Here is a 25,000-nt window from a genome sequence, read left to right as displayed (position 1 = left end):
AGCAAAAAAACACATAAGTCGCTGAAAGTTCACACTGTCCCACTTCGGCAAGTAGACACACTAAGAGAGCTATCACCACCATAGCCCCTGACTAATTACCCAACATGGCAGCATAACCAGCACATAGTTCATAATATATAGATATATCAGTTTCAACTTGATTTGATCCCCAGACAAAAGGTAACTTGGACTGCTTCCACCCTCATACAAAAACATCTAAACCATGCTGGTTGGTGAACCTGCAACATATTAACCAATCAATCTTTTTTCGGAATAATGCCATTCATCAAACTGAAATAATATAATTAAGGCCTTGTAATTACACAGGCAAGGGAAACGTCATTCATCAAGATTACCCGTGATAAATATGGGGTCAATGAAGTCCACTTTAATGAAGCTGTCTTCTACCATCGGTTTCAGGTAAAAAATCTGCTTGGTAACAGGCGATACAAACATAATGAACAGGCATGATGATTCAAATTTAATATGAATATGAGATAGGTTGATGGCAACATAAAATGTTTCTCCCTGGCTTCTTATTTGCATAGGCTTCTCAAAAGCGTACCATCAAACTTTGAGGGCAGATTATTTCCTCCTTCTGTAATATAAACTAGCGCCTGCATCACTTGTGATTGGTAAACACGGTGTGTTCGGCCCGCAGTTGTTTGTATCTGCTGTTTTTGATCCAAACAAAACCAAACCAAACTTCCTCAAAAGCCGGAGCCTACAGCTTCACAACACGACAGCATGGTAAGATCGTCTTGATACACATTATTACTTATTTAATATGGTAGTAAGATGACTTTGTAACCCGCTGACCAATATTGTCATTAACAGTGTTGGGAGTATCGCGTTACAAAAGTAATGCATTACAGTAATGCATCACTTTTTGCTGTAACGTGGTAATGTAAGGCATTACAAAAAAATATATTGTAATATTTTACTCTGTACAAATCTCAGTAACGGGCGTTACAAGCCATTTTAAACCCAAAATTAACTATACGTTTCCGGTCAAGGAGCAATGAGTCTTCCAACCGAAATTCAATGGATTTAAAAAATGCCAAATAAAACACGACAGAAACTGTATTTCGCTATGATACTTGATTTGGAACATCAACGAACACCAATAACCACTCAGTGAGTTGCACATTTCTAAAATCTAACGTTTAGGGTTGTTTTAAGGACAGTTTTGTGAATACCCATAGCCAGCCATTGTGAAGCAGGCAGGGGCGATTGAAGTGAACCCAATACCCGAGACAGGAAATGTAAAATTGTCGGTGACAACCACTCTATTCCTAGACCACAACCACTCTATTCCTAGACCAGGGGTGTCAAACTAATTTTCACCCCAGGCCATGCAAGGATTATGGTTCCCCTTAAAGGGTCGGTTATCACTGTTGGACTTTATCATTGAACTATTCCTTAAGATATTGTGAAATGACTGTGTCTGTGTTTGATTATTATTTATTCAAGTGTACCAATATACACTTGCAAAGGAAGTATGCACACTTCCTGTGCATACTTCCTGTGCATACTTGTACATGCAATTACATACATTTGAAAATACATGTAAGCGACTAAGAAAATTGCTCTGTGTTATAATTACATAAATCCCTTTAATTTATCAAGTTAAGAAAACCAAAATTACTAAATCAATCAAGGATCAAACTGTTCAAGTGAATAAAAGAGTAATATTATCAAACATAAGTTATTACATTAACTCTGCTAAGCTCAAAGAAGTGGTTTGCGGACCCCGGTCCTACCCCCTTAATTCTGTAGGGTATGTCACATCTCCATATTCTGAGCCACCTCCTTCAAAAACTGCTGAACAGGCGGTGATCCAGGCCACGAGCCTGAATCACTGCCATTTAATGACCAGATTATTGTTGATTATTTTATAATCCAGTTCCAGAACAATTTCACACAGGGCTTCTTGGTGGCAAATGCAATGATAGGTTATCAGAGGTGTGTGGCAGAACTTTTTCAAATTAATTTGAAGCTCCCGCTGCCCACATAGAATGAGGTGGCGGGCCGGATTCGTCCCGCGGGCCCTGTGTTTGACACCTCTGTCCCAGACAAACCGGGAACTCTAGTTATTCTTCCTCTATTGATTTCAATATGATTACCTGAAGTTACAGTATTTCTACTATAAAATATATTGCACCATGAGCCATAACTGCGACCATTATACTGTACTTCTGTTAGCCTTAAGCCTAGCTCAGTCTTTATGCCATGCCACATCACCTCCTGCTGTGTAATGAGCTGCATTTAGCACAAGATCTAATGATAACACCAAATCCATATTTCCCGATTTTTGGGTGAAGAAATGAAAAAGTAATGTGAAAGTAGTGTAATGCCTTACAATTCAAAGACAGTAATAATGTAATGTAACTAATTACTTTGAAATGACAGTAACAAGTAATAAATAATGCATTACTCTTTTGAAGTAACTTGCCGAACATTGCTCATTTATAGTGTATTCATGTCATCCTTCAGAAATCAATTATCTTTTAAGAACAATTCATATTTTAGGATTTGATCTAACCTTCACTGTCCTTTGCTCTCCATTTTTCTCTTCTCTCCCCTCTCCTCTTCTCTTCTCTCCTCGCTCCTCTCTACTCTCCTCCCCTCCCCTCTATCAACTCTCCTCCCCCCTTCAGGGGTATAATTGCTTGCCTGTGGACGACCTCCTGGAGAAATACTACCTCTCACCTTCCTACGGGGTCGAGTTTTGCGTCGGTTTCCTTGGCAACCTGCTGGTTGTCATCGGATACGTCTTCTGTCTGCCTAAGTGGGGCAGCATTAATGTTTACCTCTTCAACCTGGCCGCCTCTGACCTCGTCTTCCTGTGCACACTCCCACGCCTCTCCTACCTGTATGCCCACGGCAAATCAGAGACCAACCCCTACATGTGCATCATCAACCGCTACATCCTGCACGTCAACCTCTACTCCTCCATCCTCTTCATGGTGTGGATCAGCATGGACCGCCTGCTGCTCGTCATGCATCCCAGCAAGTTGCACTCCCTCCTGACCTGCAGGGCGGCGCTGGTGGTGACGGGCCTGAGCTGGCTGGCCGTCAACGTCCAAGTGGCGCCCATGATCTCCCTCATGATCCAGGACCACCAAAGGGGCAACTGGAGCATCTGCAAGGACTTTGCCAGCCTGAAGGGGGACCTGGACACGCTGGGCTACAGCCTGGGGCTGACACTGACCGGCTACATCCTGCCCCTGGTGGGGATCTGCGTCTTCTCGCACAGGATTACGCTTCTGCTGCGCCGCCAGGAGGAGGCGCTGCAGCGCCAGAAAACCGCGTACGGCCGGCCTGTGCGCGTGGTCCGTGCGGCGGCGGTCATGTTCCTGGTGCTCTACATGCCGTACCACGTGATGCGGAATGTGCAGATCGCGGCCAGTGCAGATTGGGCAGGGCTGAGCCAGTGCAGCAGGGTGCGCATCAAGGCGCTGTATATCGTGACCAGGCCGGTGGCGTTCTTCCACAGTGTGATCAACCCCGTCTTCTACTTCTTCATGGGAGACCACTTCCGAGAGCTCCTGTTGGGGAAGCTCAGGAAGCTGATCCGGATGAGACAAACTATCACACTCTCACGTCCTTCAGTTGGAATTCCGACCTAACCAATGCATTTATGCCGGGTTCTAGATGCAGTTCACCAGTTGCAAAGTGGGAAAACCGTAGGCTACGACTCGACAAACAAATATGGCTGCGCCCGTAATGAATTTTTTTTTCTTTGTATTTTTACCACGTTGGTCGTTTTAATGTTGATTTTAAATGCACTTACATATTTGATTACATTGCTGCTTTAACCCGATCACCAATTTATGCATTACAAAGTCTTGCTGTGAGTGCAATACAATGGAAAGTTTTGTTGCTTGTTTTCGAGCTAGTTTGCTAAAGAGGCTAATGTAGCTAACAATAACAACAGTGTTGGGAGTAAAGCGTTACAAAAGTAATGCATTACTTACGCACATTACAAGGCATTTTAAACCCGAAATGTGTGTTGTTTTTATACAAATTTGCCAACGCTGCGAGATTCGCAGAGGAGAAAAATATCTGCGCAAATGTTCCTTCCTCTTGCTGCTAGAGGAGAAGATCACGGCAGCAGCAGAGTCCAGGGGGGTTGTAGTCTTTTCGCTCGGTTCTCCGTATCAATAGTAGGGCTAGAATGGAGCGAAAAAACTACAACCAGCCCGCTTTTCCATTTCTGGTCAAGGAGCAATGAGTTTTCCAACCGAAATCAATGGATTTACAAAATGCCAAATAAAACACGACAGAAACTGTATTTCGCTATGATACTTGATTTGGAACATCACCAAACACTGCTAACCACTCGGTGAGTTGCACATTTCTGAAAACGAACGTTTAGGGTTGTTTAAGGACAGCTTTGTGAATACCCATAACCAGCCATTGTGAAGCAGGCAGGGGCGATTCAAAATGTGCCAAATACCAAAGACTAGAGTTGGCTCGGTTCCAAACGAATCAGTGTGAATGAATGAATCTTTAAGACGAACGAACTGAACTGTTTCCTCTCTCTCGTTCGTCTCGTTCATTCTCAGACTCGTCTTCTCCCAGACCCCCTAGTTGCTGACTCGCTGACAGTTCGTTCACTCACTGTGTGAGTGGTGAGGAGGGACCGACCAATCGTATGCTGTTCTAGGACTGAGTCTAGGACGCTCTCGTTGAATTTTAGCCAATGAGAGACAGAAGTGAACCGGTTTCTTGGGGAAAAAACAAATGGGCTTAGTGAGAGAGCTATTATTCACAATGGCCATCTGTTGCATGGACGTATTTAAAGGATACATTATGCAAATTTATAATTCGAAATTTGTCCCAGCCTTTATGCCACATTTTTCAAAACCTACCAGCTCTCGTTGTGAAGACTAGTCACCGCGCCATTCGTTTCAATGCGAATCGCGACGGTATACTTTCAACATAAAGTGTACATATTTATCATTTGAAATACCTCCCAGCCTTTATACCACATATACTCTAGGGTATATAGCATATAACCGCGTTGTCTGATTACAGTTTAATTCGTTTTTTACAACCTACCAGCTCTCGTTGTGAAGACTAGTCACCGCGCCATTCGTTTTAATGGGAATCGGGATGGTATATACTTGCAACATAAAGTGTACATATTTGTCATTTGAAATTCGTCCGAGCCTTTGTACCACAGATAGTCTAGGGTCTATAGTAGGGTTGCCGCGGTGTACGGTATTACCGGTGTTACCGGTGTTGAGTCCAACACCGTTTACTCGGTGTTGCACACCGGCAACACCAAGTTTTTTTTTTTTTTTTTTTTCAGTAATAAAAAACAAATTCCGTAAAATATTATGATATATACAATTATATTATACTATATATATACTATTATATATAGAACGTTATAAGACGGCGAGAATTGGCGCGCTGCCAGCCACTGTCACTGAGTGTTAGAGGAGAGTTGACGGAGAAGATGGCGGTTGACCTATAGTTTCAAAGTTAATACCGTTTATACCGGTAATACCGGTGTTGACACGAGCGTATTACTCGGTGTGAAAATGTCCACACCACGGCAACCCTAGTCTATAGCATATAACTGCATTGTCTGATTACAGTTTAATGCATTTTTCACAACCTCCCAGCTCTCGTTGTGAAGACTAGTCACTGTGCCATTCGTTTCAATGGGAATTGCGACGGTCCAAACTTTCAACATTTACATATTTGTAATTTGAAATTCGTTCCAGCCTTTATACCACAGACACTCTAGGGTCTATAGCATGTAATCATGTTGTCTGATTACAGTGTAATTCGTTTTAGACAACCTACCAGCTCTCGTTGTGAAGACTAGTCACCGCGCCATTCGTTTTAATGGGAATCGGGACAGTCTATACTCGCAACATAAAGTGTACATATTTGTCATTTGAAATTCGTCCCAACCTTTATACCACAGATACTCTAGGGTCTATAGCATATAACTGCGTTGTCCGATTACAGTTTAATGCATTTTTCACAACCTTCCAGCTCTCGTTGTGAGACAAGTCACTTTGCCATTCGTTTCAATGGGAATCGTGACGGTCCATACTTTCAACATTTACATATTTGTCATTTGAAATTCGTCCCAGCCTTTATACCAGATACTTTAGGGTTTATAGCATATAACCGCGTTGTCTGATTACAGTTTAATTCATTTTTAACAACCTACCATCTCTCTTATTGAAGGCAGTGTTAATTTTGGCAGCTAGATTTAGTCTTGGGCTGCACAGGGTTCTGTTTATCAGAGCCACCCGGGACCCCCACCATCATTGCTAAATCTAAAAAAATATATATATATATCTAAAAAAATCTAAGTCTATTATCTTGCTAATATGTTAAACATCCAATAATCAACTACACCCCCATCCTGTTGCGTTTGGTTAAAGTTGTAATGTTGACGTTTGAGAATGAGAACAAGGGAGGTGGTGAGTCTGAGAACCGTGCATTCCATGATTCGTTTCACCGCTACCGGAAACTCAACTGAACGAACGAACGAACAAACGATTTGCGAACGACTCCTCTTGTCGAACTGAACGACGCGAACTGAGTCACGCTAAATCCAATCCTACCCAAGACAGGAAATGTCAAAATGTCGGTTACAACCACTCAATTCGTAGAAAAAACAGAACTCTAGTTTTTCTTCCTCTATTGATTTTAATCTGAATACCTAGTTGTTTATTTTTTGAAATGTAAGCTGTCTAGTTGCTCTACACCTACATTTAGATTTATATTGTATCTCTTTCTTCTGACAAATGTACGTATTGTAAGTCACTTTGGATAAAAGCATCTGCTAAATGCCCTAAATGTAAAATGTAAATGCAAATATAACTGTAAATCTTTGTCAAACAAAGCAGAACAAATATTGATTTAAAAGTCTGTAACTAAGGCAATCCAGACCACGTCATTAAACAAATTATATGTAAATAGAATTGTTAAAGCTGCACCAGACCACAATTAGACAATATGCTGGCTCTCATGGATGTTATCAGCAGACATATACCTTATTATCCTTTCGCTGTAGAACAGACAATAAGTTATGGAAAAGCATTAAAAAAAACTGTCTGCCTGCTTGCAGCTATGGAGTTAATGGCACGCTGTCAGCGGCGTAGCCATACCCCCCCCCCCCCCCCCCCTCCCAGAGTATGAAAATATAAATAATAATCCTGAACGGAAACGGTCTAAAACGAAATATATGCACTATTAGTTTGATCTAACTCTTGACTTATTATTCTTATTGAAAGTGTTATATTTTGATGTTATGAATAAACATTGCACTTGACAATCAATTGCCACCCCAAATATAAGACTGGCCCGAGCTAGCCACCACAGTTATAATGTCCTGGCTACACCCCGCACACTATGCTTGTAAAAACATCACCAGACGTCACATTGTGATGGTGACAATGTGTGGCAAGCCTGCAAGTGATGTGACAAATCCTACATAATAATAATCCAACACTTGAGTAATACTCTAACATCCAAATGTGACATGACTCTCTCATTGAACCTTTAACCCACGAATGTGTGTTTAGACACGTTTACATCCACACTCTCACATGCAAGTGCTCAAAGTCATCACTCCTTCGTCCTCTCTTCCCTGCTGTCTCTTTACAACTGTCAAATTGTAACTAAAGCTTCTTTAAAGGTGCAATTTGTGGCAGATAGCGGAACGGGTTTGGAAGAAATTGAATATAATATTCCAAAGGTATGTTTCAACTAGTGTATAATCCCATGAAATTAAGAATTGTCTTTCGTTACCTTAGAAAGAGCCCTTTATATCTACAGGGACAGGTGTTGCAAATTAGCATCCACTATAGGATACTTGCATTGGATAGCTGTTCTCAGTTTGTCTATGAACACTGTAGGCTATCTGTCCCTAACAAATAATCCGTAAATACATAAATAGGGAGAGGTTTCTCTTCCACGGAGCCCCGAGCCCGCCATGTTGCACCACCATGTGTCTACGGTAGCCCGAAAGGGTTATATGGCTCTAGAGAGGACGCATTTTGTACTTTGATTCAAAATTACTATCTTGCCTTTAAACTAACATCTAGTGATATACGAAATACAATTTATTAATCTATCAAGGAATCTCCTCACCACACAGTCGTCGTTGCTGTCGTCGACGATGAAATCATTTGGGGAACTGTGGGGGTGTACAGTGGGGTGCAATCTCCAACCTAACCACCAGATGCCAGTAAACACACTGCCCCTTTAATGTGGGAAACGTGAACAAAGACTGCTTTAAAAAGAAAATCTGACATATTCCACATCTTTACATTATTTTGTTATCCTGTGGGTATTTTGTAGAAGTGCGATGTAATTAAATACCTCAATTATAATTATTATTATTTTGAGTGCATATAGGCTTGCCATATGTCCAAAACACATTGATGATAACAGGAGAACTGAAATAGCTACATCACTGCATCATGATTAGGTAACATTTGATTTATCATGAAAAATAAAATAATGATTATTTTTACAACAATCAAATTTACCCAAATTTCCTTTATTACACATTGTTTTGGTACAAAATGTTTCAAAGCAGTTGTCTATAAAGTATTGATATCACTCAATATCAATTTGCCAAAATGTACAAATTGTATGTTTATTATTTAGCTTAGCTAAATGGTTAAGCTATGTCTATATATCGAGCCTAGCAAAACAGCTAATAGCGAATATGTCAAAGTTCCCAATTGGGTCATTGCACTCAATTGCATCCATTCATAAGACAGCACAATATAGCAAAGAAAAGGTTACAAGGACAGCCTGAGGAAGGTTATAATGACCTTCGCTTGAGTCTTGAGTTCTCTAGTGTGTGGTGTGATGAACACAGTACAATGATCGCTGAGCTGTCTTGATACGTCTACATTTACTCAGAGACAAAATATTCCTTAATCTTTCGCAAACAAAACAAAGCAACAAAATATTGAAACAGTCTGTCTTCTACACTGGAAAAAGGTTTTTAAGCCGTACTTCATCTGATTATTATTTTGTAATTCAATTCAAATAAACATTTTTTGTTTTATTTTTAAAATAACTTTTTTTTATTTCAAAATACTGTGAAATATAGATATTTTTAGTTAGGAGCTCAATTAAGAAATATCCATATTGACAAATGTAAAATTTTAAGGTTGTGTATTCAACTGATTAATAATTTTGTCATTCAATCCAAATAGACATTTTTTGGTTTCTTCCTAAAACACTGTTATATTTGATTAGGAGCTCAATTTAGAAATATTTGTGTAGACAAATGTACAATTTCAAGGTTACGTACAAGCCTGCGCATGCGCATTAAAAACAAAAGACGCTTACGACTACCGGACCGAACCGCAGTGTTGCCAACTTAGCGATTTTGTCGCTATATTTAGCTACTTTTCAGACCCCTTTGGCGACTTTTTTTCAAAACAGCGACAAGCGACAAATCTAGCTCCTTTTTCAGCTGCTATTGGTGACTTTTGGCGACTTTTTGAGGTGAAAGCACTATCGCTATTACCTCTTCACAACGAGCACCGGGTGCCTGCGCGGCCCCTCCCCCGTCTCAACGCACTGCCCCGTGCCCACTATATCCGTCCGTTGACTGATTCCCATTGACTTTGAATGGGGACGGACGCGCAATGCATTGTGGATCCGTCCGTTCCGTTGGAGCCTTCGGCTCCGTCAAGAAGTTGAAAAATTTTCAACTTTTTCGGCAGCAACGGATCCGTCATCCAATCAGATCACGTATGCAAATTTAAGCACTGCGACTCGGGCTCTGACGATACTGGAAAGCGGGAAATCGGGTAATCTTGCCTCGCAACAAGCAGGAAGAAGCGGGAAGAACCCGGCGAAGCGATTTGATTGGCTGACGGATGCCTCTGCAAAGACTACTCCCCCATCAGTCAGCCACGCCTTCCCGCGTCCGTTGACTGACGGAGGTAGTGGGCATGTAGGGTCAGTCAAAAAGTTGAAAAATGTTCAACTTTTTCGGCAGCGACGGATCCGTCATCCAATCAGATCACGTATGCAAATTTAAGCACTGTGACGCGACTCGGGCTCTGACGATACTGGAAAGCGGGAAAGCGGGTCATCTTGCATCGCAACAAGCAGGAAGTAGCGGGAAGAACCCGGCAAAGCGATTTGATTGGCTGACGGATGCCTCTGCAAAGACTACTCCCCCATCAGTCAGCCACGCCTTCCCACATCAGTCAACGGACGCATGTAGTGGGCATGTAGGTTACAAGCAGCTCAGTCCTCGTGGTAAAAAGCAAACTCAGGAACCGGATGTCCTTGCAGACCTTACGCCCCGTGCCCACTACCTCCGTCCGTTGCGTGATCCCCATTGACTTTAATGGGGACGGACGCGCAATGCATTGTGGATCCGTCCGTTCCGTTGGAGCCTTCGGCTCAGTCAAGAAGTTGAAAAATGTTCAACTTTTTCGGCAGCGACGGATCCGTCATCCAATCAGATCGCGTCTGCAAATTTAAGCACTGCGACGCGACTCGGGCTCTACCTACTGGAAAGCGGGAAGGCGGGTCATCTTGCACCGTTGACTGAAGGAGGTAGTGGGCAAGGGGCGTTATGCCCCGTGCCCACTACATGCGTCCGTCGACTGATGTGGGAAGGCGTGGCTGACTGATGGGGGAGTAGTCTTTGCAGAGGCATCCGTCAGCCAATCAAATCGCTTCGCCGGGTTCTTCCCGCTTCTTCCTGCTTGTTGCGATGCAAGATGACCCGCTTTCCCGCTTTCCAGTATCGTCAGAGCCCGAGTCGCGTCACAGTGCTTAAATTTGCATACGTGATCTGATTGGATGACGGATCCGTCGCTGCCGAAAAAGTTGAACATTTTTCAACTTTTTGACTGAGCCATGACTGAGCCGACGGCTCCAACGGAACTGACGGATCCACAATGCATTGCGCGTCCGTCCCCATTGAAAGTCAATGGGGATCAGTCGACGGACGCATGTAGTGGGTACGGGGCATCAAACTCCATCCTATACATCCGATATGGATTAAAGCTGTCGGGTGATGCTTGCTTTGAGCACCAGCTGCCTGATCATGTTTTGAAGCTTTTTGGAACATCAGCTTATTTCTGATAGATATTTCTTAAATGAGAAACAATTGTTTGATTCGATTTTTATCCTTTAAATTGGATAAAACAAATTATATCGGATGCATATTATGACTTAAATGGGAAACAATTGTTTGATTAAATTTTATCTTTTTGATTGGATAAAACAAATTATTTCTGATAGATATTTCTTAAATGAGAAACAATTGTTGGAGAGAATCAATCTTTTTTTATTTAGGATTTAACATACGATTTAAATGTATTAACTTCATTCAAAGAATAGAATTATACTTGGTGCCAAGTTGTATTATTTTGTTTTTATGAACATAGGAAATATTGTTTGAGGCAAGCTATATATTTGTCATTGGCTCAAGTTATGTAATATAGATGTGAACCATTACCCTACATTTTTTTAATTGGTTCAATGAAAGACTTTTTCCAGTGTAAGAAGTCCAGGCAATGTTACAAAGGCAAAACTGAGGCAACATATAATATGTAAATAGTGATGTAAATTCTGCACCGCACCACAATATAAGTGTTTCAGAACGCCCATGGATGCTATCAACAGCCATGCATTATCTCGGCTGTAGAACAGGCAAAGTAGTACACTGGAAAAAGCCTTCTGTTGAACCAATTAAAAAAAACAAGGGTAATGGTTCACATCTATATTACATAACTTGAGCCAATGACAAATATATAGCTTGCCTCAAACAATATTTCCTATGTTCATAAAAACAAAATAATACAACTTGGCACCAAGTATAATTCTATTCTTTGAATGAAGTTAATACATTTAAATCGTATGTTAAATCCTAAACAAAAAAATATTGATTCACTCCAACAATTGTTTCTCATTTAAGAAATATCTATCAGAAATAATTTGTTTTATCCAATCAAAAAGATTACAATTTAATCAAACAATTGTTTCTCATTTAAACATAACACATTTCTGAATACATCATCGTCTGGATTCGACATCGCATCGCGAAATCAGTCTGGGTTAGGTGCTTTGTCAAAGACATCTCGATACTCTGCTTGGTGAAGCCGGGGATCAAACCAACAACTTTCAGGTTACCTACTACTTGTGTGGCGGCTACTGCCGCCACACAATATACCATATATATTAACAATCTAAATGGCAGAGTTAAGGCCGATATATGCTCTGTTTTAGACGTAACGCGTAAGCACGTAAGATACATAACCCCCCCTTGCGCGGTAAAATATCCCCCCTTACGTGCTTAAGTGCGTCGGCCCAAATTCCTGACTATATGCGATTATGCCGCTTTTCCACCGCACATGTAGCTCGACTCGACACGACACGACTCGACACGACTCGACACGGTAGCAGCGCGGGTCCTTTTCCACCGCAAATAGTACCTCCGGGACGTGGGCGGGGTCGGTTGCGGTAAAGGGCCGTGACGTATTTTTGTACGCGACGCAAACAACACCTACGTAACCCACACATGGACAGAACCCACATAACAACAATGGAGAACATCGATGCGATGGTATTCGTGTTCGTATTATTAGCTGGCATGTTGAAGAAGTGGAATATGTTGGCTGCGGCGCTGCTATGGCTGTTACCAGCATGGTTGCCATGTCGCTCACGTGACTTCGTCACACTCTCTGGCCAATCAGTGGCCGGCCGTCTGCCGACGTCACCTTTTAGCATCGGCTCAGCCGCTTGGAACCTAGAGCGAGGCGGTACTAGAAAAAGCAGCCACTTCAGGTACCAGATACCATGTTTTCGCGGTGGAAACGCCAAAAAGGCGAGTTGAGTCGAGTCGAGTCGTGTCGAGCTGGTACCATGCAGTGGAAAAGCGGCATAAATAAAACACTACGGCCCTACGCAGCTCGCAAAGACTGTGATTGGCCAGCTAACCACATCCTTTCAGGAGTCTCACATTTCCGGTTTTACAGCATAATAGCGCCATTTTTAAAAGGCCGTGACAGAAGCGAATGAAGAATTTTGAAGAAGGAGAAGAAGAAAACACAAGAACGAATTATGATAATTATAAACAGTACCGCGGGAAGTAGGGGTGCTGCCCTGTCTGAGGCCCTGTCTTATCACAGAAAACGATTATTTCTAAAAACTCTGGCCAAAGTGGAGATTTCTGAAAACGCCGGTTATGTGTTGTGTCAACGGGGTGAAACGGGATTTTAGGTTCTGAAGCGTCACATTATGCACCAGGAAATGCTTAACGTCATGTGAGCGCCCGCTGTACCGTATTGGTCCGAATATAAACACAAACCCGACCTATGTTTGGAAAAAAGATTTGAAGACCAGATCTTGTTTTTATAAATAAATAAATTGTATTCATTGAAATAATATACGAAAATTAAAAGGCATAGAATATAACACTGCATTGCCACTAAACAGTAGTGCAAATAGGCCGTACTGATGTGTACACAAAAGACTATTCCTGACACTCCTCTGCCCCGCTGTGGTCGCTCCGCACTGTTTCGGCCCGTGGCAAAGCGGGTCATAGTCGCTGCTGTCCAAGGCATTTTGAGATTTATTTGATGCTCATATGACCTAGTGCAAAAAAAATGTTATATGAAAAAGTGTGAGGGGAGCGGTGGCGCGCTAAACTTGTTCTGTGAGCAGCTGGATGTGAACCATGGTGTGAACACAACGATCGATTTTCGACTGTGCGCGCATGCACTGGTGTAATTGAGCTGCGCTGCTATATATCTTTTTTTTATCAATGTAGCGAGTTGTGAGTCTAGTCCAGGCTGAGGTTTTTTTCCAGCACCCCCTGCTGAGAATACGTTTCCGCGGCTATGATTATAAATATAAACAAGCCAGCGATTTCCACTTCCACGCCCACAGATTCGTTCGTTGCTCCCCCTACTGTTCTGGCGGAGAATCCCCTTGCAACACGCGCAATCCTTAAGAAACCTTACGGGAACCGTAAATCAAAACTTGTCTAAAACAAGTCCCTTGTGTAAATTACGTGCTTACGTCTCTGCGTCTAAAACGACCCTAAATAGGCCTTTAGACCTACTCCAGACCTCCCTCCAGACACAGACAGACTGTCCTAGCTCACAGAACCAGTGAGTCATCGTCACTCTGGTCGAGGCTAGTGCTTTCACCTCAAAAAGTCGCCAAAAGTCACCAATAGCAGCTGAAAAATAAGCTAGATTTGTCGCTTGTCGCTGTTTTGAAAAAAAGTCGCCAAAGGGGTCTGAAAAGTAGCTAAATATAGCGACAAAATCGCTAAGTTGGCAACACTGCGGTTTGGTCCAGTAGTCGTAAGCGTCTTTGTATTTAATGCGCATGCGCAGGCTTGTACGTAACCTTGAAATTGTACATTTGTCTGAACAAATATTTCTAAATTGAGCTCCTAATCAAATATAACAGTGTTTTAGGAAGAAAACAAAAAAAAAATATTTGGATTGAATGACAAAACTTTTAATCAGTTGAATACACAACCTTAAAATTTTACATTTATCAAAATGGATATTTCTTAATTGAGCTCCTAATTAAAAATATCTATATTTCACAGTATTTTGAAATAAAAAAAAGTTATTTTAAAAATAAAACAAAAAATGTTTATTTGAATTGAATTACAAAATAATAATCAGATGAAGTACGGCTTAAAACCCTTTTTCCAGTGTATGGAAAACCATTAATAAGCCTGTCTGCCTGCTTGCCGCCAGCAGGTTAATGGCACACTGTGCTTGTGAAAACATAACCAGATGCCATAGTGTGATGTTGAGAATGTGTGGCATGCCTGCAAGGGATGTGACAAATCCTACATGCTACACTTGTTTAGTCACAACAACAAAGTGTGACATCAAAACGTGTGAACCCACACATTTTAAGGCAAGTTTATTTACCCACACACACTCACATGCAACAAAGTGCACTAATACAAACACATGTTTTTTGCTAGTTTATTAACACACGCACACTTACACACACACACACACACACACACACACTCACCTGCGCGCGCACGCACACACACACACACACACACACACACACACACACACACACACACACACACACACACACACACACACACACATATGTTAACCGGTTTGCCAGAGATATATTGTTTTGTTTTTGTTTTTGAGACCAGGTTGAAAAATAACACCTTAAAACCACTTTCAATCACAAAACACTTCCGCCCACATTGGCATGTGCTCATCAGTGGTACAACACTGAAAACATTGACCCTGGCATAACACAGAGCGCCCTGTCCTGTAGCCAGAATCATGTGGTCCCGCAGGCTGTCTCATATGATATTGTTTATGTTGCACTGTCAGTGGCCACAATGTGCCCGGGAGCACCTCAAAATTCCCCCTTGGCAGGCAGTCGGGCCAATGACAGGGCAGAGCAGTAGCGATGGAGCCACACAACAAAACGCATTACATCATACGCTGAATACTGAGTTGGCTAAGTGGATGATGGTGTGAGAGGAAGGGAAATGGAGGTAGGTGTTGATGTTGGTGTGTGTGTGTGTGGGTTTGTGTGTTTATGCGTGTGTGTGTGTGTGTGTGTGTGTGTGTGTGTGCGTGTCTGTTTGTGTGTGTGTGTGTGTGTGTGTGTGTCTCTATGTGTGTCTCTGTGTGTTTGTGTGTCTGTGTGTGTTTCTGTTCTTTTTTTAGGGGTTGAGTTGGCAATGGTCCATTTTAGTTCATTTCAGTTCATTTGCGTTTCCGTTGTGTAATCTGAGAGAGAGAGAGAGCGAGAGAGAGAGAGAGAGAGATTTTAGATTGCATGAAAAACACAATGTAATAATGAAAAAATGAAAAAAATCAGAATACAGAAAGAACTGCATTAATGTAATACGATAACGCTAGATCATCAACAACCATTACCAACCATCATGTCCTATTGCCTCGGAGAATGGCACAATAAGGGTTCACTTATTGGTCATTTTGGGAGAATAGTGCAAATCTTTCTGCCGGCACATCATGAAAGGAAGTCTAATATAACAGTGTTTGAAGCTATAAACTTCAAACTAGCATCTAGCTACTATAAAATGTGTTTGGGTTTATTTATTTATTTATGTTAATATCATACTGAAAACTCTGTCTCCATGTCTGCGTCCCGGACTGCAAGGAACCGGGTGGCGTGTCCCCTCGATGACCCCTTGATGAGGGCTGGTTCCAGTGCTCTCGTCCTCTCCGTCTAGACTCCCTCACCTCCCTCCTGGCTGGTCTGCCTGCCTGTGCTATCCGAGCCCTGAAGCTCATCCAGAATGCAGCAGCCTTGGTGCTCTTCAACCTGTCCGGGTCCTCCCGCACTTCATCTCTCCTCCGCACCGTGCACTTCACCGTGCACTTCATCTAAAGCAGTTGGCTTTATTCAATGTTTGGTTTCATTCAATGTACTTGCATGACTCTTGCCAATTTCCCGGGATGTATCCTCATGGTTGAATTTACTCATTGTATGTTTATTTTTATTTAGCTGACACCAAAAGTGTCAGCTAAATAGTAGTAGTAGTAAAAAGCAATATAATAATAATATATATATAATAATACAATATAATAATAATACAAAGCAAGCAATATAAATATGCATACTTCTTAGGAAGGATGCAAAGTGCAGGTTTATGATAATTTAAAGCCGCTTCTGAACAGGGGACAATAGCTCTGCATAGAATGTTTTGCATACTATGTTCTGTACTGTAAGAACAATCTCGCCATACTGTGTCAGCCGTCTGCTGTAATCTATTTCCCGTTTATCATATTAGCCTCTGCTGAAGGAGCATCACAATGGGATATCAACTGTGAACATTAAACTAGAAATGAGACTCTGGGAGCCAACGTTATCGAATGAATTCATCGCAGAACGTGATGCTATCTGAGAAGTCGGGGTACATCTGAGAGAAAGAAAACATTTGTGTACGTGTCTGTGTGCATGCGTCCGTGCATGTGTGTGTGCGTGTGTGTGTGTTTGTGTGTGCATGTGTGTGTGTGTGCGGAGCTTTATAATCTAGCTTGGCACAAGGTTTTTATTAAACAAACATTTAAATAAAACTCTGTCTTGGATAATATATATTTAATTTCCGCCGTCTGTCTCGAAACCTGGGAGCGACTAACTCCCCCAAAGGCAGCTCATTGAATGCTAATGTGGTATTTTTCTGTAATATCTATTCATATTCCTCACTTGAATAACCCCAGAACCTCTTCAATGCTTTTGCTCCCTTTCTACTCCATATCAGATAGTTCAGCTTCTTTGTGTATTTTTTTCCTTTCGATTCTGTCATCTGATAGTTTTCTAGAATCAGTCGCCATCAGTCATGGCCCTGGCTCACACACACACACACACACACACACACACACACACACACACACATCGGAAAGAAGCTGAGCCTCAGACTATGATGCTCCACACAGTATAACTGGAAGTTATCACTGAGACGCAATGAAAGTCGGCGGAATTGGATCCATACAACACACACGAGACAAGCTAGTCATAGGTTGGGTCTCTTTATTTTCAGAAAAAACAATACACGTCGTTCTAGGTTCTTCTTTTGCAAATAAAAACATACAAATCATAATATTTACAAATGAGTAAGGAGCAGAATTATGAAGGGGAAACAACGCTAAATAATAAGGTATAGTCCATGCAAGATACACGATGTGGAGCAGTGTGGTTTCTTTGGTAAAACAATATGAACAATATGCATGAGCTTCAAATAGCAACACAACAAGTATTCCCTAGCCTAACAATCGATGCAGCCTGTGTGTCGCTTCGGTTCACACAACTCCCACAAAGATTGGCTACACAAAAAACCCACAAAGCTAATAAAAACGACAAAGCCCTCTCAGATGATGACGTGATCTCTAGCACATGTGCTGTTAAAAACGTCACAAGCTTCACAGAGATAATCAGATCCAACGAGAGACTTCCAAAGAGCGACGCAGAAAGAGAGATCTGACTCCACTGGGTTTGGCTGACCTCACGTGACATCCAGAGTACTGCGGCTATCGGGTTACTGCTGCGCAACTTTTCCCTACCCTCTCCCCTAAACGGACGTCGGTGCTCGGTGAACTCTAACCACTAATGTTGTCTTCTTTTGTGTTGGAAATTCATTCAGATGAACCCAGGTGCAGCCCCGGTCTGGTGGAACCAGTGAGGTTTGAACTAGGATTATCTACACTGTGGCTACGAGCTACCGCCACTTTGTGGTTGATCAAGCTGCCCCCCATGCATGCGCTGTTCGGAAATAAGATTATTTTTACACCTATGATTTATACAATATATCTGTGGTATGTACTGTTGTTGTTGGTAGCAGTTTATTAAGTGTTATGTGTAACAAGGCAAGCATACACCGTCGATTACATTCCAATCTTACTTCTAATAAAATCAAACATTTAATGCAAAGCACAAATCCCTGTAGTATAAAAGAAATGTCCGCTCTGACTTTTCGCAACACGATGTGGTACATTACCGAGAGATGCAGGATGCAGGATTGCCCACCCACAAGCCTGACCTGTAGTAGGCGTCCTTCAGCAAAGTGCCTAAGCTAATGGAGTGAATACTAGTCGCTTATAAGTGTGGTCCTTGCATAATTGAAAAAAAAAAAGATGTACTTCAACAGAAAAAAACATTGAGACGAAAAACAACAACAGAAACCAAAAAAGGAAAAAATACAATTGAAAAAAAGAGAAAAGATCTGAAAAGAAAAAAAAAACGTAAAACTAAAACCTTGCGAGTCAACAGGCGGCCGACCAATGCTAAGGAACCAACAGCGGGAGCGGGACCGCCGCAACCGTCGCCACTGACCCCATCCCTCCCTCCCGGGCTTACAAGTTTTCCTGCAGCCAGCGGACGTAGTTGTCCGTCATGCGGCGAGCGATGGCGAAGTCCACGGGCCACAGGTTGAACATCATCGCCCCGTGGAAGCCCGCGCCGTAGTGTTCGTGGGTCACCTCCACGCCGGCTTCTCGCAGCCGCGTCACGTACATGATCCCGTCGTCGCGCAGGACGTCGTACTCGCACGTCAGCACGTAAGCCTTGGGCAGCGAGCGCAGGGCGCTGTCCGGCACCAGCAGGGGCGACGCCCGGGGGTCCCCGATGGCCCTGGACGGACCGCCGTCGGGTGCCGGGACGCCCACCGCCGCCTGGTCGCGTCCCACAGCGGGGACGCTGTAGTTGTAGTCGGCCCGGTAGGACTCGGGGAGGTAGGCGCCCCAGTTGACGAACTTGAGCAGGTCTGCGGACTCGGGCCCGTTGTGGGTGTTGGACATCATGGTCCGGAACAGGGCCTTGTCGCTGGTGAAGTACTCGCTCCAGAAGCGCACCATCAGGGTGCGCGGCAGGATGGGCATGTCCCGGTTCTGCTGGTAGGACGGGGTGTTGAGGTCCAGGGCCTGTAGCACCGGGTAGAGCAGGGCCTGGATCTTCAGCTGGATCTTCTGGTCCGGGTCCTGCCGTAGCTATGGATACCGGGACGGGGGAGGGGGAGGGAGATAACGGAGAGGAAGGGAGAAGGAGAAGAATAAGAAAGGAAGAATAGAAGTACGAAAGAGAGAAAGGATGAAAGAAAATGAAAGAAAGAACGGAAAATCTGAATCATTTGCATGAAAAGCTATACAAACTTAACAGAAAACTATTGTTTGGAAGTGGGGACAAGTAATTTCTCTACGCTCAACCAATGTAGGTAACGTTGCCTTAACTCTTCTTCTGTTGTCCATAGGCATAGCTTAGCAGCTAGCCTTGTTGTTTATATCCAGTGCTAGGATGAGCTAACCTGCTGGGACACCGCTGCTGCCAGGTTCCCTCCCGCGCTGTCCCCAGACACCGCGATGCGCCCCGGGTCCACCGAGTAGCGAGCCAGGACCTCCTCCTGGAGGAAGTGCTTGACCACGCTATAGACGTCCTCGTAAGGGACGGGGAAGTGGTGGGCTGGAGCCAGGCGGTACCTAGCAGAGGAGGAGAGGTCATAAGAGGGGGATTGATCGTCATGATGCATGGGTTTTGGCTAGTCTAGCCAGGCTAAGGCCAAGCTATGAGCACATTTTCCACTTTTTATCATGTCTGATGTCATCATTAGCTGACTCTTTAGTACAAAGGGCAGTTAAGAAATGCTTACTTTAAGAAACACGACTGCAGTCCAATGGTTAAAGAGATTAAGTGTTCGTATTTCAAGGTTTAACCTTGAAAGTGTTCTGACGCCTTGGTTTAGGGTTGTATAATCACAAAAGTTAGAAGGTCTCAGACTGATTGAAGATGGATTAAAAAAACATCTTTGTTATTTCCGGGGAATATTCCACAACTCCGTACAACCGTTAGAAGTCATTTGATGAAACAGAGTAAGGATATAAGTATTTGGCTGCTTCTGATGTTGGACATATGTGCTTTGAATGCTTTGCACTAAAACCTCTCCAGAGATCCAAAGACACGAATGAGATGAATTGACTGAAGCAAGCTGAATTAGGTAACCCTTTGAGGTCACCAAAGGAGGCACAAACCCATCTTAAGGACAACACTGGATGGAAAACCTGTGAAAATTTGAAGACTTATATGAGTCTGAACAACATTAGTAGGAGTGCTGAGCTATGAAGATATGGTACATTTCGTCACTGTAAAAAGTCTTCAGTGTGCATTCATAAAGAGAGTTGGTGGGTATTCCAGTCCATACATTCATAAAACTTTTGTTCTTCAGGGGTCCCTTGGCATCGTGTAGCATCTTATCTTAGCTAGCTTTGTTGCATACAGGGAAGGGGTTAACCAAACAATTGTAAGTGCATGTCACTTGGTTCTGTGAACATCCATATTGTACTAACAGCAATATATTGTTACTCTTTCTTCTGACAAATGTAATTATTGTTTGCTTTCGATAAAAGCGTCTGCTAAATGCCCTTAATGCAAAATGTATTACAAGCTCTGATACAAGTTTACCTGTAAAGATTGATAGGTCTATATATGAAGCTAGTCCAGCCAGGCCCAGCCACTCATACATGCTGTGTAGTCCTGTGTCGACAGGAATTGAGTTCAATATTCCATATCCCACGACACATGTGACTCAGCCATTTGCTCTATGAAACCCATATTACGGGTGGGTCCCATCCCCCGAAATAATGTAACAATCCCCATACATTCCTGACAGATGCTGAAATTATTTCACAGGAAACGTGACGGAAAATCATTATGAGAGGGAACTTATCCGTCCACATCCATCCATCCATCAATCAATCGGTCTGAATACATCCAAAATATTCATCCATTCACTCTAAGTCATCCATACCTCTGCACACCTGCACACTCACACACACACACACACGCACGCACGCATGCACGCACACACACACACACACACACACACACACACACACACACACACACACACACACACACACACACACACACACACACACACACACACGCACACGCAGGGAATGGAGTGTGCTGAGCAATATGTGTGTGTGGTGTCTCAGGGGTAAGTGAGAGAGGGAGGACTGTGACACAGCAGTGCCACTGGGGAATTGGCACCGGGGACAGTTGATTTAATACAGAGAGTCGGGTGGGACCAATGAAAACGAGCCAGCAGAAGCACTCCATTCTATCTGCCAACGCATCTCGGCACACCGGGAGGGCACTGGAACAGATACAATCAGAGTGTTCCTGGTGGGGGAGTGTGGCAGGCGTGGGAGTTAACAGGGAGAAGGCATTGGTTCCTTTTAGGAACCTGGTTTTGATTGAGTAATACCACAGGGACCAGCCTCTATTGGATAGAGGGAATCTCATCCGTAACGTCAGTGATTTTATCAACCAAATCGGCTGAAAGCACGATATTCTTTGGTGCTTTGTGAGTGTTGTTATTGCGGTGTCAAGGAAACATCTGGGTTGTTGGGACAGCTGTTGTAGCCGTTTCATCAATTTAGAAGAGTAAAAAGGCAGAGGTGTCCTGCTATTGAGGAAAATAAACCTTGGAACATTATTGACCAATCAGGATCGAGAATCCAGCAATGCTGTAGTATCACATATAATGATGATTATTAACAGATACTCACTCGACAGAGAGCACCATGGCGTCGAGGTCCGTGACCAGGGTTCTGGCCAGCGCGTCATAGGGGCTCATCCCTGCAGAAGACACACAGGTCGACGATAGGGCGTTAACATCCCACCTGATGCAACATTCATTCATTCATTCATTCATTCATCCATCATTAAAATAGCACAAATGAACAGGGACCTGAAAGCGGCAAAGTTTCCTAATCAAATCAACCTTGATATTCCTGCATGATGCATATAGTGATTATAGCTACTTTTTATAGCTAGCGATTATAGATACTATCCCCAAAGTATCGTCCTAATTATAATTCTTCAACCTCAGCCTCATCTTCATCATCGTTGTTATTATTATGATGATCATGATGATGATTATGATGATAGTGATGATTATGAATATTATAATGATCATATAATGACTTCTATTTAAAGATTCAATATCACATCAGATCAGTCAGGGAGGATCTCCATGATGATCTTCCAGCGCCTCCAGCTACTCACGGGAGCTGCCCAGACACCAGCCCCCGCCGTGCAGGTAGATGACAGCCCTGCGAAGGTCAGCCGTGGGCCGGTCGGTCTGGGGCTGGTACAGCACCACCTCCACCCCGTCGAAGCGCTCCTCTGTCACCAACACGTGTTGGTCCGACAGCGGCACCACCCGCTCCGCCAGCGTGATGAAGTACATGACGCCCATGTAGTCCTTCAGCCCCAGCAGCTCACTGAGGTCCGCCTGCACGCACACACACACGCATACAGAGACATGCAAACACACAGACACACACATACCCGCATGCAGAGACATGCACACAGACAAACATGCACGCAGGCACGCGCACACACACACATGCATGCACGCGCACAGAGAGAAGCATGCATACACATACACGCACATGGAAACACCCGCACAGACACACGCACACATGCTCGCACAGGCACAGATAACCCCCCCCCCCCCCCCCCCCCCCCCACACACACACACACACACACACACACACACACACACACACACACACACACACACACACACACACACACACACACACACACACACACACAAACAAAGAGGGGTAATGGATGGATTCAAACATGAATTCGGTTAATACATTTCTTTGAACTTTTTTACATTAGATTCTGTCTATTTTCATGAAAAGCATTCTTTGTGGCCATATGCGTCATCCCAATGGATGCACGCTTTGATATCTATAATTCTGCCGCGCTCAACAATAAAACCCCGGGACCACCACATCATGTGAGCGCCGCCGCTGTGAATGTCATAACACCCCTAAAGACATCCATGGGTGCGTAGCGGACACAGGAGGGCTCAGAGTCGCGCCACGACAGGCAGGCTGGGCGACGGTAGGGCTTAGCGCAGATCAGCTGAGACCCGCCTTGTCCGCTGTGGTAACCATAAGCACTGAACCGTGCATTTACCTCCACACACACACACACACACACACACACACACATACACACACACACACACACACACACACACACACACACACACACACACACACACACACACACACACACACACACAAACACACACCCGCGCGCGAGCACCCACTTGCACACACACACACACACGCACACAAACACACACATGCAAGCACGCACGCGCATGCACGTACGCACACCCACACACAGACACACGCATGTACAAACGCACAAGTAAACACACACACACACGCACACCAAAGCAAACAGAAAATGGGATGCCAAAATAGTTTTGGCTTGGTGAATTAATTAATTTACTAAAACGTTTGGAGCAATGCCTACATTGTACAATTATTCAATGAAAGAAAATTAGCAAAAACTTAATGGAAGTTTTCATGTTTGAATAGGCATTTTTTTGCATGGGATAAGGTTCTGCAGCTGGTATACTTATATCTAAATGTTTGTTGTCTTATGAACTACAGAGGGAACATCCATGTCTGACTCGAGGAATGACCTCCAGGAAGGCAGAGGCATCTCAGCACAGCCATCAACAAAGAGTGTATTTCCTTAATAGTGGCTATAAATAGAACAGGTGAGCGGCTATACTATGGCTGGATTAGTGTCTGACATAATCTGGTGTAACCAGCAGGGCTATTCGTGGCAGAACCATCACATAGGTGTTGTATAACGAAATATCTAACACTATTTGAGTTGACAGTGAAAAAGTTTGAAAAAGGAAACCTTCCAAATAGATACATACATATTTTACATTTAAAAAGAAATAAGAAATGTACTGTATTTATATTTTGTTAGTTTTTTTCTGTGAACAGCCTCCTGAAATCGAGGCATCAGCAATAGAAAAACGCGACAGTTATTGCTTACCAGGTGGCTGAGAGCTCTGAAGAGGGAATTGGTCACCATAAGTTTCCATTTTTGATCAATGGCTTCCGGAATGGGCTCATAAATAAAATAAGCGGATAAAGAGCCGAGCACGATGAGGGAAACGATACCTTTCAACCTCATTGTGCCGGTGCGTCCCCGGCAGCGGAGTCCACGGGTGCAGAAGGAGAAACAAGGTGCCCTGCTCTGCTGCTCTTACTGATCAGTCTCTCCAGCGGAGGCACAGCTTTAATCTGATATCAAATTAGAGTGTGACAGCGCGTCTCAGTGTCATTTGATCGCTATCCGCGGGCATTGGTAGAGTATTCTTCTCTTCATTGCGGTTGTTGTGGTGTTGCATGCGGATGCTCCGTTACGCACGCCTTGTCCTGCACTATTTCTTACACCGACGGTCCCGCGGACATAACTGTGCAGCGAGAGAGGGTCGAAGATAGGAACGCAAGATATCACAACCCCCGTATGCTCTCTCTCCACCCCCCCCCCCCCCCCCCCCCCCCCCGCCCCCTGCGGCTCACGAGGCAACTTGGCCCGAGCTACAAATTCCTCAGGTGCTTCTCCTTGCGAGCACATCTTTCCCCGAAAACACTGCTGTTGAAACAAT

The 25,000-nt window shown here is 43.6% G+C and overlaps 2 protein-coding genes across 2 annotated transcripts; one reads left to right on the top strand and one right to left on the bottom strand.

Annotated features, from left to right (window-relative positions):
- Positions 1-597: 597 nt before the first annotated feature.
- Positions 598-4,297, top strand: LOC115528740 (succinate receptor 1). The gene is made up of 2 exons (XM_030337041.1): positions 598-750; positions 2,661-4,297. The coding sequence occupies exons 1-2, from the start codon at positions 748-750 to the stop codon at positions 3,630-3,632; spliced, it is 975 nt and encodes a 324-aa protein (XP_030192901.1). The 5' UTR covers positions 598-747; the 3' UTR covers positions 3,633-4,297.
- Positions 4,298-17,515: 13,218 nt separating this feature from the next.
- aadac (arylacetamide deacetylase) lies at positions 17,516-24,845 on the bottom strand. Its single transcript, XM_030381419.1, has 5 exons — positions 24,382-24,845; positions 22,564-22,792; positions 22,065-22,134; positions 19,802-19,973; positions 17,516-19,487 (listed from the first exon to the last, which is right to left on the bottom strand). The coding sequence occupies exons 1-5, from the start codon at positions 24,520-24,522 to the stop codon at positions 18,855-18,857; spliced, it is 1,245 nt and encodes a 414-aa protein (XP_030237279.1). The 5' UTR covers positions 24,523-24,845; the 3' UTR covers positions 17,516-18,854.
- Between the last annotated feature and the right edge of the window lie 155 nt (positions 24,846-25,000).

This window comes from Gadus morhua, chromosome 16, assembly GCF_902167405.1.
Source record: "Gadus morhua chromosome 16, gadMor3.0, whole genome shotgun sequence".
Lineage (NCBI taxonomy): Eukaryota > Metazoa > Chordata > Actinopteri > Gadiformes > Gadidae > Gadus > Gadus morhua.
Note: the sequence above shows the minus strand (reverse complement) of the source record. Positions and strands in the feature narration are given on the sequence as shown.